The 14,215-nt window shown below is 46.4% G+C and overlaps 1 protein-coding gene across 4 annotated transcripts in view; it reads left to right on the top strand.

The window, feature by feature from the left end:
- The window catches only part of Fndc3b (fibronectin type III domain containing 3B), a 300,773-nt gene that overhangs the window by 80,862 nt on the left and 205,696 nt on the right, over positions 1-14,215 (top strand). The window contains exon 1 of one of the 4 annotated variants that reach the window (XM_059265288.1): positions 7,740-7,857. The exons of 2 other annotated variants lie outside the window; for them this stretch is intronic. In XM_059265288.1, the coding sequence (XP_059121271.1) occupies positions 7,855-7,857 (3 nt within the window). In that variant the 5' untranslated portion in view covers positions 7,740-7,854. Of the gene's footprint in view, positions 1-7,739; positions 7,867-14,215 lie in introns of those variants that run through there. One more of the 4 variants, XM_059265287.1, reaches the window with a different exon arrangement.

Below are 14,215 nucleotides of genomic sequence, written 5' to 3'. Positions count from 1 at the left end.
GTAGCTTGCAAATGGAGGTCCTCAAGCTGCCTTCAAAAAGGAGGGGGATGAGGGAACACACCGGCGTGCTTGGGCTGCACCGCACAGAGGCAGTTAGGTCCTCCATGGTTCCAGCCTGGCCGTTGTCTGCAACTTTGCTGTCTTTGTCTGATTCTGCTTCATTAGGGAGAATGGACTCCCGTCTGTCTTGTTCGTGCTGTGCCCCACATCTGCGGCTGCGTGCAGGAAATCTTTATGGATGGATGAAGGATGAGAGAAATGAACAAATTCAATTAATTTAAAACAGTTTAAAAAAACTGGCCACTTTTAAAATTTGCCATAAGCCTTTATATGTAAAATACTTTATTATTTTTTATGTGTGCATGTTTGTTTGCATGTCTGTGGTACATGCATAGAATGACTGTACGTGTGTGTGCACATGTGAATGTGTGTGTGTGTGTGTGGTACATGCATACAATGACTGCATGTGTGCATACATGTGAACATGTGTGTATGTGTGGTACATGCATACCATGTGTGTACATGTATGTGCATGGAGGTTGGAGGACAGCTTTTGTGGAATCGGTTCTCTCTTTCCCTCTTTATGTGGGTTACGGGAATTCAGGCTGTCAGGCTGATGGGGGCGGGGAGCACCTTTACCTGCTGAGCCTTCTCACTGGCCCTTTTGTTTTTCCTAAAATTTCATTTAATTGATCAGTGTTATTATTATGCCTCTCTACCTCTTTTGGGTAATAGTTAAAATAAAAAAGGAGACTTATTTGCCAATTAGTTGGCCTTCTATATCCCTGGGTTACTTATTCTCAGATTCACCCAATTGCTGTGGGTTGAAAATGTTTACAAAAGGAAGGCAAATGGTGTCTGCACTGAACACTCCCAAGCAATATGTGTCCTTTGTCCTTACCCCAAATAAGAATGACACAGTGTTGCATATTTACATAGCATTTGCATTTAGAGATGTTTTGAAGTTGCAGACTGTAGGAAGGTTGTATGCAGATATCCTGCCTTTTGTTGCTTTGTTTTGGGTTTTCAGGACAAGCTCTCACATGTGCCCCACTAGCCTGGAACTGAGAATGACATTGGACACCACATACTCTTGCCGACACGTGCAGCCACCATCCCAGCTGATCATGCCATTTTCATGAGGGACCTGCGTCTCTTTAGATGTTGGTGGCCACTGGTGGAGGAATGGGGCACCTTGCCTCCAACCCAAGTCCCCTGAAATCCCGAGGAACAACTATTGATAAGACAGGAAGCTTTTCCTGTTTATTTTGGGGCCCAGAAGGTCTGGCAACACAGGCTTGGCTGTCCTCAGTTGTCAGCAGCTGACTGGTGGAGCAGCCGCTGCTCTGCTGGGGATGTGGTCCTCACCTGCAGCAGCTGCTCTGCTGGGGATGTGGGCCTCACCTGCAGCAGCTGCTCTGCTGGGGATGTGGGCCTCACCTGCAGTCTCACCAGTTCACACTTGGCCTCTGAGTGTGACTCAATCTCATCTGAACACTTCTAACTTATTGACCCTTGCCATTGCGTCTCATGATACTGTATTTTAGTTTTGAAAAGTTTATTCTTTGATAATTTTATATATGTGTACTGTACTTTTATTATGATGGGAATCATTCGCATTGTTAGATATACTTAATGTGCTCACACAGATGCAGTTTCTTTCTGTTGGACTTGCCTGATGACATATTGTAAAGCAGGAGGTTTGGATGACTAGCTTTATGGGAAGGTTTCTGTAACACCTCCTACAGGTTAGAACCTATGTTTTTGGCTCCTGCTTTTCAGCGACTAATGTTTGAGTTTCTATACAGAGTACTTTCTAATCCTGATGCCTTGGTTCATCTGTTACAGTCCAGTTAGGGGACAGTGAACAGTTTGAAGGTGTAAGAATTCCAGAAGTAAAGATGTGATTCTTTAAATGGAGTCTTGAGTGAGAGTTCTTTAAAAAGTAAACATTCTGTTAATGTCTAGCTGAAGCTCTTTTTTTTTGTTTTTGTAAAACATAATGTGGTGATTTGAAAGAAAATGGCCCCCAAAGGTAGTGGCACTATTAGGAGGTGTGGCTTTATTGGAGTAGGTGTGGTCTTGTTGGAGGAAATATGTCTCTCTGGGGGCGGGCTTTGAGGTCTCATATATGCTCAAGATACTGCCCAGTGTCTCAGTCCACTTCCTGTTGCCTCTGATCGAGATGTAGCCAGCACCGTGTGTGTCTGCCTGCACGCCACCATGCGCCCTGCTGTTGCAGGGTGTTGGATCACACTGTGAACCCCAAGATTGTGTTATTGACTGGAGAAACCTGCTTCTAGCTGTGGTGTGGCTCTGCCCTAGCACACACCTTTAGTCTAAGAGCTTTCTGATTGAATGTTATAAACAGGATTAACTAAAATTAACCATAAGTTAAGGGGTAGAACAAGCAATCAGTTGACAGGAAAAATCCATAGAGAGAATGAGGAAGTCAGGAGGATGGATAGAGAGACGCACAGGAAGTAGAAGGGGGGACATTCAGTTTGAGTTTTGTTTGAGATGTTGGTGTAGGAGAGAGTCCTTTTTTGGGACTTTGGCAGAGGAGGAAGGTCAGCCAGGTGCTTTCGCAGACTCTTTGAGCTAGCAGACTTTCACCCCAGCATCTGGCTCCCAAGTCTTTATTGGTAAAATCAAACGATTGAGAATTAGATAAAAACGACATGCTGCCATGATGGTAATGGACTGAACCCCTGAGCCTGTAAGCCGGCACCTCAATTACGTGGTTTCCTTTGTCAGAGTTGCGGTGGTCATGGTGTCTCTTCACAGCAATAGAAACCCTAACTGAGACACATGCCTTTGTTTTCATGTTACAGTGGTGAAATACACCACAGAGTAACTTCAGGGAGAAGTCTGTGTCGTAGCTCATGGTTCAAGATGCTGTCCGTCGGGGCAGGAAACTCAAGAGAGCAAGAGCTTGGAGCAGCTGTTGTGTTATAGCCACAGTCAGAAAGCGATGGGATGGATGCATACGTGTGCTCTGCGTGTTTGCTCTGTTTATGTGGTCCAGGGCTGCATGCGGAACCGTCCCACAGTCAGAAAGCGATGGGATGGATGCATACGTGTGCTCTGCGTGTTTGCTCTGTTTATATGGTCCAGGGCTGCATGCGGAACCGTCCCACAGTCAGAAAGTGATGGGATGGATGCATACGTGTGCTCTGCGTGTTTGCTCTGTTTATATGGTCCAGGGCTGCATGCGGAACCGTCCCATCCCACAGTCAGAAAGCAATGGGATGGATGCATACGTGTGCTCTGTGTGTTTGCTCTGTTTATGTGGTCCAGGGCTGCATGCGGAACCGTCCCGTCCCACAGTCAGAAAGCGATGGGATGGATGCATACGTGTGCTCTGCATGTTTGCTCTGTTTATGTGGTCCAGGGCTGCATGTGGAACCGTCCCACAGTCAGAAAGCGATGGGATGGATGCATACGTGTGCTCTGCGTGTTTGCTCTGTTTATGTGGTCCAGGGCTGCATGCAGAACCGTCCCACAGTCATAAAGCGGTGGGATGGATGCATACATGTGCTCTGCGTGTTTGCTCTGTTTATGTGGTCCAGGGCTGCATGCGGAACCATCCCACAGTCAGAAAGCAATGGGATGGATGCGTACGTGTGTTCTGCATGTTTGCTCTGTTTATATGGTCCAGGGCTGCATGCAGAACCGTCCCACAGTCATAAAGCGGTGGGATGGATGCATACGTGTGCTCTGCATGTTTGCTCTGTTTATGTGGTCCAGGGCTGCATGCGGAACCGTCCCACAGTCACTTAGGATGGTCTTCCCAGATCAGTCCCACACAGGCATGCCCAGAGGCCATCTCCCAGCTGCTCTAATCGTAACACACATGTATAAATGTGTTTCTTTGAATAGAATGATTTGTGATAGATTTCCAACCTCTAATCTTTTTGTTTTGAATATGTATTTGTCACATTGGAAGTGATATGATAGCTTTTGATGTATCATATAGTAAAAATAATAGATATGTCCAGGAAGATGAGATTTTTCTATATTCAGAATATGTGAAGACATATGTTAGTATATTGCTGATCACTGGAGAACTTTCAGTCTCAGTAACTTCTAGTTCAGTGGTCACTTGCACACAGTAGCTGAACTGTTAAAAAGAACGAGTTTTAGTTCGAAGTTTGATTTCTTTGCTTCTTCCATTGCAAAGGAAGGAGGTCAGAGTTGAGGGCTTATGAGCTGGGAGGATCTGTGCTAAGCACTTCGTCATCAAGTGCTCATATGTGCACATCGTGTGCACACACGTCATGTAAGGTGAAGCCTTGTGTGTAAGAAGGGTAGCCTGAGGGGAGAAGGTTTAGAACGTGCAGTGGCAGGTCATACAGCTGGGACTTGAACCCAGGTCCTCTTTTAGGAGCTTCCAGGAGGGTAGAGTTGCCTGGGTCGGGCCTTTGTGCATTTGGAGGATACAGGTGAGCAGTTAGGTGAGTTCTTCATGGTGGTACATTACACATCTTATAAACAGATTGTCCTGGAGACCGGGGAGATGGCTTAGCGGTAAACACCGCCTGTGTCACCCCAGCACGAGGGCCTGAGTTTGTATCTCCACTGCCCCTGTAAAAGCCAGGCATGGGCACATCTGTAATTCTAGGACTGGGAGTGGGGCTGAAAACAGATTCATCTGTGGACCTTGGTGCCTTGCTGTGCTCTGGGTTGAGGGAGAGACCCTCTCTCAAAAGTCAGGGGGACAGCAATAGAGGAGGGTGCCTAACGTTCACTTCTGGTCTTCACAAGTGTGTACAGAGGAGAGAAAGGAACATCCTCCCTCTCCCTCTCCCTCTCCCTCTCCCTCTCTCTCTCTCTCTCTCTCTCTCTCTCTCTCTCTCTCTCTCTCTCTCTCTCTCTCACACACACACACACACACACACACACACACACACACACACACACCCTTCACTAGTTTATGTGATTGTGAGCCCCGTATTATTTTTAAGAGCTGGCAAGGGACTGACTCAGAGATGTGAGAACCAAATGACAATGGGGATGTCTGGAGATCTGATTCTCCTTTAGAAAAAAAGTTGTGAGTCAAGGTTTTCAGATCTGGCCTAGGTCTCTATAGGTTGTTTTGTTGTTGTTGTTGTTGTTTTTTTTTTTGGAATGATTCTTTCCCTGAGGTTGGCAGCAGTTCCCTTCTGGGTCAGTACTGGTGAGAGTACCAATGAGCAGAGAGAGGTGGCCCAGTTTCTTCCCATGGAGATGAGGGAGTAGGAGAGGGCCAGCCTCTTGCCTTTTCTGTCCTCCCAAGCCCACCCTTCATTTCCATTCGAAAGGTAAATCATTGTAGAGACAGGTTTTGAGACTCAAGAAACCTTGTTACCAAACTTGAAACTAACCAGATGGCGGTGGCACATGCCTTTAGCCCCAGCGCTTGGGAGGCAGAGGCAGGTGGATATGGCCATCTTGGTCTATAGAGTGAGTCCCAGGATGGCCAGGGCTACACAGAGAAACTCTTATCTTCTGGTCCCCCAGCCCTCTCCCTGAAAAAAAGAGAAAGGACTTGAAACTATTAGATAGTTTGTTTTTCTTTCTGAATTTGCAGTTATTTTTCTTAAGTAAGGCCAGGGTAAAAGCACAAACTGGGTTTTACTCTTCAGAAGGAAGGGACAAGGCCCCTCTGCTGCTCAGCCATATCTTAAAGCTTTCACTGGTCTTGAAGGAGGTGGGATCAAGTATCCTGTGGGTTTCTATTGAACTGTATTACCCTCACCACACCCACTTGTTAGTGAGTTCCTCCTTTTCTTTGTTTCAAATTGAGGAAGGGCTGCTTGGACCTCAGCTCTCCTCAAGATGTTAATTACATGTTCCAAAATCATGTGTTCTGTTAAAAATCACTTACGCACAACCTTGGAAGGAACTCTGAGCAGGGAGTTGCTTCAGGGTGCAGAATATTGTTCTGGAGGCCTTGAGAAATAAATCTCAAGAGTTAGTTCATTTACCACCAAGACATATTTAGTCAGTGTATATAAACAAAAGAAGTCACAGTGTGCCTGGACATTATTTGTCCCAGATGGAGCTTAAACTTGGCTCACTGTGCAGCAGTGATGTCATGGTGCATCAGCTGGCCCCAGATTAGACATGCGGAGAGTCAGCTCGGTGCTTGTGTGCAGCGAGGGCCTGTGGGGAGGCAGGGCAGGCTGGAAAATCTTTGTCACATTTTTCCCTGTGCACTCTGCAGAGACTAGTGTCTGTCCTGAATTTGGACTTAGTGCAGAAAGAGGGAAGATTTGGAAAGATCAGTGATGTGCATTCGAATGTGCTCAAGGTCCGTGTTCTTCTGAGACTAGGAGTGTATGTGCTGTGCCTGGCTTTCCAACAATTACTTAGGGAAGAGGCTCTTGTGCTCAGATACAAAACGGAAAGCTGGAAAGCATTTTCCCTCCCCTCCACTCCCCTCCTCTCCCCTCCCCTCCCCTCCCCATACATGATGACGGGTTTGAACATAGGTCCTTATACATGTTGGATGAATGTTTTACTGTCTTCATTCCCAAAGCATTACCTCTTCTTTGTTCTTGAGACAAGCATTCCTCCCCCAATCCCAGACAAGATTCAAGTAGCCCAGCCTAGCCTTGAACTCATTTGCAGCCAAGGGCTGGCTTTGACCTCCTGACCCTGCCTCCACCTTCCAAGTGCTGGACTTGGCAGTGCACAAGGCTGTTATTCTAAAGCCTTCTAGTTTGAAGATAGCTTTCATTTTTTTTTTCCTTGATACCATTAAGGGAGACAATTGCCTTCAACTTTGTAATTCCTAAGTATCCATTCATAGAACTGTTGTGCTGCTGGGAGGTATCCATTTGTTTAATGGTTGAGCTCTTTCATCCACTGTGGGGAGTGACTCTCAATGAGCTGTCTACATCTCTAGAAAGCCAGCTGCTTGGAGTCCCCGAGGGATCTGTCTGAGCTTACACCTTCAGTGTGCTTTGAGAGGATGGCCTTTGGGTGAGAAAACAGCCACAGTGTTAAGTGGTTGGGCCTGTAGGAGCTCATACAAAAAAGGTAATTGTAGATAGTATCTAGAATGTTATCTAGAAGTTCTACTCCTGGGTATACAATCGAGCAACAGGAGTTAGTTTCCCAGAGAAACTGCATCATGACTCTTCAGGGCATGATTATGCAAAACACCCAAGAGTTTTAGAAACAAATCAAGCCTGAATTAACTGGTAAATAGATGAGACAAATGTAGTATGTTCATAAGATGGACTATTACTCAAGAAAAAAGAATGAAATAATGACAAGGGATGACACAGACAGCCTGGACCACTTTAGTGAAGTGAAAAGATTCATTCGCATTGTATTATTTTTGTCGTTATGTAAGGTCCACAAGTGAGCATATATGCAGAGACCAGAAGTACATGAGGGGGCTGGAGGAACTGAGGGAAGGTGGGGAATAAGGATGGGGTGTTGAAAATTTCCTAAAATATTTTGTGTCATGGCTACCGACTATGTGAATGTACTAAAAGTACTTCATGTAGATGAACTGTGTGGTATGTTCCTTAAGTCTCAACGCCATTAATACAAAATATCTGAAATTAAGAACTCAAAAATGAAACAGCCAGATGGGACCCTCCATAGCAAGCAACCTTTTATGACTTGATCACATTATGACAATCTTAAGTAGAAGTGTTTCCAGGAAGGTCACATTGTTTCAAAGCTTTCAGGGGCTTAGATTTCAGAACCTCTGCAAGTGGATTCTAGATTCACCCCTGTTGCCAGGATCCGAGGAGGCTGAACAGAGCCTGGAATGCGCATGCTTGAGAGGTGCATGTCCAGAGAGCCTGAGTGATTGAGAGTCTGCTGGAGTTAGATCTGTTGAGGACATGAAACATGGTAAATTGGGTAAACTGTTTTTGTTTAATCTTCCTCACTTAATTAAAACTTGTCAGTAGTAAGAAGTATTAGTAATAGTTACTAACTGGATAAGGCCTGTTCCTCTGGGAGGTGGATAAATATTCTCTGCTTTTTATAAGGGAGGAAATACACGGGCTTTGAAAGGTCAAGTGGGCTACCTGGTAGAGTGGGGACCAAGCCTTAATCTTTCAGATTTTCACTGTATCCTGGTGTCCTCAGACACATGGTTCTATCTAAATTGGGTTTTAAACAGCTCAGAGAAAAACAGTAAGTTTAGCAGAGCCCAGTGATTCATTATTCACATCCTTAGAACGCTCTAAAGGCGTTGTTTATGTATGTATTATGAAACATTGGAAAGCAGCTCTGGCCTCTGGCCTGTGCGCCATCTACAGGCGGTGAACCTTACATGCGTGGGGGCTTGTTCCTGGGTGTGGCGTGTTGTTGGAAGAACTTCAGGTTTGTTTTTATTGTCTGTTGAAAGACTGAATTTTAAGATGTACATTTTCTTTCTCCCTTTCCCTCTCATCCTCTGTCCTTCTCATCCTCCCTCCCTCCCTCCCTCCCTCCCTCCCTCCCTCCCTCCCTCCCTCCCTCCCCATGCGCATGTCTGTGCACATGTGTGCACACATACATAAAAGCCAGAGGTCAACCTCGGGTGTCTCTCTTCAGGCACTATCCACCTTGTTTTTTGAGTTGGGGTCTCTCCTTGGCCTGGAGCTTAGGTTGGGTTTGCTGGCTGGCTAGGAAACTGAGGGGATCTACCTCTCTCCACCTTTCAAACAGGGGGATTACAGGCCTGTGCCCCATGCCTAGCTATTTTTTTTTCTTATGGGTTCTGGGTCGAGGCTGGCGTAGCAAATATTTTCCTGAGGTGTATCCTCAGCTTAGGATATACGTTTTCTTATCTGTAATTTGGATTCCTTGTTCTTTTAAGACCATTTTGAGTATGTATAATATGATAAAGGCTAAATTATAATGTCAAAAAGCGAGGAAACAAAATCATTTATCTAGTTTAAAATGGAATTACTCTGGAATGAAAGTAGATCTTCTGGAGCTACGATGAACTTGGACCTGAAGAAGCAGCATGGCGATTCTCCTCAGATCCCTAATTACATTTGTTTCCCAGTACGTCTTTTCCTCTGGGTCTGCACAGAAGTAAAAATTGTAGGAGGTACAGAAACTGTCTACAGTGACTGCTGTGAGCTGTCCAGAGGAAAGGGGTTAGTTGGTTGCTGAGAGCTTTTCTAGCTAGTATTTTAGAGCAAAAGCCAGGAAACCAAAGAGAAATGAATAAGGGAAAGAGTAAGTCTAGAGGAAGGGGGCAGCAGGCGCGCGCGCGCGCACACACACACACACACACACACACACACACACGCCTGCTGTAGCAGCGGCGGGTGTGGAAGGCAGGATGGGCACCTGGGCGATGCATGCCTGCTGCAGCAGCGGTGGGTGTGGAAGGCAGAAGGGGCACCTGGGTGATGCATGCCTGCTGCAGCAGTGGCGGGTGTGGAAGGCAGGAGGGGCACCTGGGCGATGCATGCCTGCTGCAGCAGCGGTGGGTGTGGAAGGCAGGAGGGGCACCTGGTGATGCATGCCTGCTGCAGCAGCGGTGGATGTGGAAGGCAGGAGGGGCACCTGGGCGATGCATGCCTGCTGCAGCAGCGGTGGATGTGGAAGGCAGGAGGGGCACCTGGGCGATGCATGCCTGCTGCAGCAGCGGCGGGTGTGGAAGGCAGGAGGGGCACCTGGGCGATGCATGCCTGCTGCAGCAGCGGCGGGTGTGGAAGGCAGGAGGGGTACCTGGGCGATGCATGCCTGCTGCAGCAGCAGTGGGTGTGGAAGGCAGGAGGGGCACCTGGGCGATGCATGCCTGCTGCAGCAGCGGTGGATATGGAAGGCAGATGCATTATTGGACGGCAGAATTGGAGTGACAAGGAAGTACCAGCACAGAGAGACTGTGAAATTCATGCCTCTTAGAGGTGGAGGTGGTGTTAGTGAGTGCATTTTGCTCAGCTCGATCTGTGTTCCAGCCTAGCTCAGCCACTTAGTCAAGTGACTTGGGACCAATTTCTTTTGTGGTCTTTTGGCTTCAGTTTTCCCATCTATAAAATTTGGCTAGTAATTCCTACTTGGAATACCATATGGGTTTGATAAGTAGTAACTTTTTAAAAAAGATTTACTTATTTACTATGTATACACTCTTCTGTGTGCATATATGCTTATGTGCCAGAAGAGGGCATCAGATCTCATAGATGGTTGTGAGCTACCATGTGGTTGCCAGGAATTGAACTCAGGACCTCTGGAAGAGCAGCCAGTGCTCCTAACATCTGAGTCATCTCTCTAGCCCATAAATAGTAACTCTTTAGAGTCACTGTGAGGAAAAAAAAGCCTGGAGAAGGTGCTGCTAAGGTAGCCTGCATCACACTAGAGTGATTTTACAGGTGTTAGACTCTTGAGAACAGCCCATCTCTTCTTCTTTTAAGATTTATTTTTATTTTATGTTTGTGTGTGCATGCATATACCTCTGTGTATGTTGGTATACACATGTATGTGGGTGCCAGTGGTGGCCAAAAGAATGCATCTGATCCCCTAGAGCTGGAGTTTGAAGCAGCCGTGAGCCACCAGACACGGGTCCAGGGACCTGAATTCCAGTCCTTTCTCTGCAAGAGCAGCAAGTGCTCTCTAACGGCTGCACCACTTCCCCCCACCCCGTGAACCTCTGATCTTTAGAGAAAATCAAGTATTAAACATTGTGGCCTTTGCAAAGAGTCCTAAAATCCAGGAAGAAGCAGATGAAAATGTTTGTCTTGCCAACTCTGCCAACGGCACATCAGCGTGAGCCAGTGTTTGTGGAACCCACCTGGGGGCTTCTTAGCTCTTACACTTCTGCCAGCTTTGAAGTCTGGTGGCAGGGAGGATGGTGAGCAGGTGACCTCAGTGGCTGGCTCTCCTGTCTCCCGTAGCGTCTTTGTGGTCTGCCTCCTTGCCTCTTTAGCCCAGGGACATTCCCCTTGAGTGTGCTGTTACCGCATGGATGAGCTTTGGTTGTCGACAGACCGTCACTTCCCTTTTGGAGAAGAGACTGGGCTCAGAAAACAAAAGCGTACACTTCAGTTCTACCTGAAGTCCGCTGTGTTCTGTGCCAGAGAGATGAGTGTGTCAGAGGAGTGTGGAAGGTGTGAGTTTGAGAATCTGAAGGGGTTGGTGAGTGTGTGTGTGTGTGTGTGTGTGTGTGTGTGTGTGTGTACATCTTGGCTCAGGTAGCGTTTGCAGTTGGAACAGATCTGATGAAGCAGTGTAGCCTGAGGTTTGAAGCATGCCTCCTTCCTGCTTTGACAACTTACGCCTTTAGTCCCAGCACTGAGCTATCAAAGGCAGAGGCAGAGGCAGGCAGATCTCTGAGTTTGAGGACAGCCTGGTCTACAGAGAGAGTTCAGGACAGCCAGGGATACACAGAGAAACCATCTCAAAAACAACCATCTCAAAAAGAAATCCTTCTTTTTCCCCTTTGACAAAAGACAGCGCAGCATGAATGTGAATTGGTTTAATGCTGACTTTGAAGAGTAGAAAATGGCCAATGAATGAACAGAAATGTTGGTGGGTTTAACATACTGTACTAACGGAACTCAGAGCAGCTATGTCGGGAGGGCAGCTATGGGAAGACGGGGAGGGGGAGACAGATAACTGACATGCATGGTACAGAAGATTCGGTGCCCTTTGTCTGCCAGGATGTGACTCACACTCCTCTGAGCTTCGTAATGCAAGGTGATGCTGGTGGCCCATTCATGCCTGCCGTCAGGACAGGCCATTGGGCTGCTCTGTCACAGCTTTACTTTTATCTCTGTCATTGACAGAGTGGTACAGTGGTCATTTTCCCTCATAAGATAAAGTGCTTTCTCCTAAAAATGTCCACTACCAAGTTCAAAACAGTTCATTCCTGTTGTGACTTCTGCTCTTGTAAGAAGAGAAATCGCTATTAGGAGGCATGAACTTTGCCTCATTTCTAAGGTGACTTGGTAGATTATAATCTGGTTGCCATAGCAACTCAGCAGCAGTGAAAATTACATGAACTAAACATTTGAAGAGAGATGTGTTGATATGATGCTTAAAAGCTCTTTACCTATCATCTTTGTCCCTGAAGAATTGAAATAGAAGGGATTGGGAACTGAACTCTGTAAGCTAGTGTGTGTGTGTGTGTGTGTGTGTGTGTGTGTATGTGTGTCTGTCTGTCTGTATGCACGTATACAACGCATACAGACTTTACACATAGATTTTGGAGGAGGCAGGGTGCTTCCAGATCATGCTTTGACTTGTGACCTGGTGTCAGTGATTACAAAAGACTGTCATGACTCTTCATGCAGTATGGTAGGCAGAGAGTGTGACATCAATTCAGAAATCCTTTTTCATTTCTGGGACTTTCCATGATACTGCTTGGTTGTATTCTCTGGGCCATTACTGACAGTTGTGTGGGAGAAGAGCGTTTTTGAATTTGTGTTGTCAAAGAGCAGTAAGGCCTACTCCAGGAGGAAAATCATGCCTGATACTTTCAATCTGATCAAGAGCCCTTAGCTCTTGGTCAGAAGTGCATAGGCTCAGGGGTGAACTTACTACTGTTATTTTGCTAAATGGACATAGTATCACAGTGCCCTCCGAATTTTTATCTTTGCTGATTAGTGATCAGACTCGTCACAGAGAAGTTTGTATGTGCAGTGGATGGTGGTTAGCAGACCCGCAAGTGGTCAGGCTGGAGAATGTAAGGCTCTGTGGAGTGCTCAACCATGAGTGGGCCATCTGTCATACCCCCTTCCCTCAGGGCTCCAGGACAACATAGGAGATGGGTCGGGAAGATGCTAAGAGCCAGAGGTCAGGAAGGACTGGGCGGAACCGGTATCTCCTGGTCAGGAGAGCTGCTGCGCGCGTGGGTCACGGCATCTGTGGAGGACTGACACTGCCAAGTCGCCAACATTCTCACCTAGACAGAGGAAGGCTCACCATGCCCCTGCCTCTGGTTGTGGAACGAGTGGCAGCTGGAGTCAGTTTTCTCTAAGTGTGTGTGGCCTCTGGAAGCATAGCCACGCTTCAGTGTGTGGATGGTCCCACACCCATGAGTGTTTGAGCAACACAAGTTAGACTCAGTGGATTATTGGAGGGTTAAAAAAAAAGACATGGAGTAGAAAGTGGGTCTGGGAGGAGTTACCTGGAGTGAGTGTGATCACATACATTGTATCCATGTATAGAATTCTCAAAAACTAAAAGTATTGTGTTTTTTTAAAAAAAGATACTTGTATTTTTATAAATCCTTAGACAAATTCTAGCATCACAGTGATGGGATCGAAACTATCTGCTTTGTGTTTAAACCTCTAAGAATAAGTTTATAATGTGTCCCTGTGGATTTAGGGCAGGGAAGAAAGTTGGACACTTTTTTGGACACAGACTCTGTTATAGATCATCTTTGACATCCCAAATCCATAGACTCTTCCTCCACACAATTGTCAGTATGGTCCTGAGAACACAACACAGCAATATTACGGCAAGTCCCAGGGAAGAAAAAGGATTTCCGAATTAGAAAGTGGTTGATTACCCCCATGACATTTGTACCACTATTGAAACCACGGGCATATCTTGTCAGGCTGGTGGTTATTGGAGCTCACAGGGCTCACGGTTTCTTTCTAGCAGTTTATATTGCATCTTGTGGTGCTATGGACGTTCACCAGTATCTTCTCCAACAGTTTATATTGCATCTTGTGGTGCTATGAAAGTTCACCAGCAGTGAGGAAGCGTCCGAGCCAGTACCAACTTGATTTCTCTGTGTCCTGTGACCAAAGTATTAGACTCCTCAGCAATAGGACCTTATCCATCGAGTTCTGGTGGGCAGCCAAGAGCGATGGGAATAGCTTACGTTGTTCTGGGGCTTCTGAGCAACAACTCCAGGGGAGGTACCCCACACCCGACACTGGTTTTTTGGACAAGCATTATCCCCTATGTAGGGTAACTCCAATTAAACTCTTTTATGAAAAGTAGATAAATTAGGAAGCTCATAAAGTACTAGCTTTCCATATGGTTTTCTTTAACATCCTTACTGTGTCTAGTCCTCATCGCTCCTCTCCCCACTTGACCCCCTCCCTGCTGTCCCTCCCTTTGCTTCCTGTCACTTATATCATGGGCCCCTCCTCCCGTAGACCCCCCCCCCCCTTATTGAAGTGCTGTTTTACAAGGCGGAGTGTAATAGAGCCGTGATGTATGTTTATGTGAAAACAAAGCTGACTCAGACGATTTCCGTGTTAAAGGAATAACTAAAACCTCCGGCTGGAGAAAGCACCAGAGATGCTTTAATCAC

Source organism: Peromyscus eremicus, chromosome 6 (genome assembly GCF_949786415.1).
Source record: "Peromyscus eremicus chromosome 6, PerEre_H2_v1, whole genome shotgun sequence".
NCBI classification, from domain to species: domain Eukaryota; kingdom Metazoa; phylum Chordata; class Mammalia; order Rodentia; family Cricetidae; genus Peromyscus; species Peromyscus eremicus.
The sequence above is the reverse complement of the archived record's forward strand: the minus strand, read 5'-3'. Positions and strand labels throughout refer to the sequence as shown.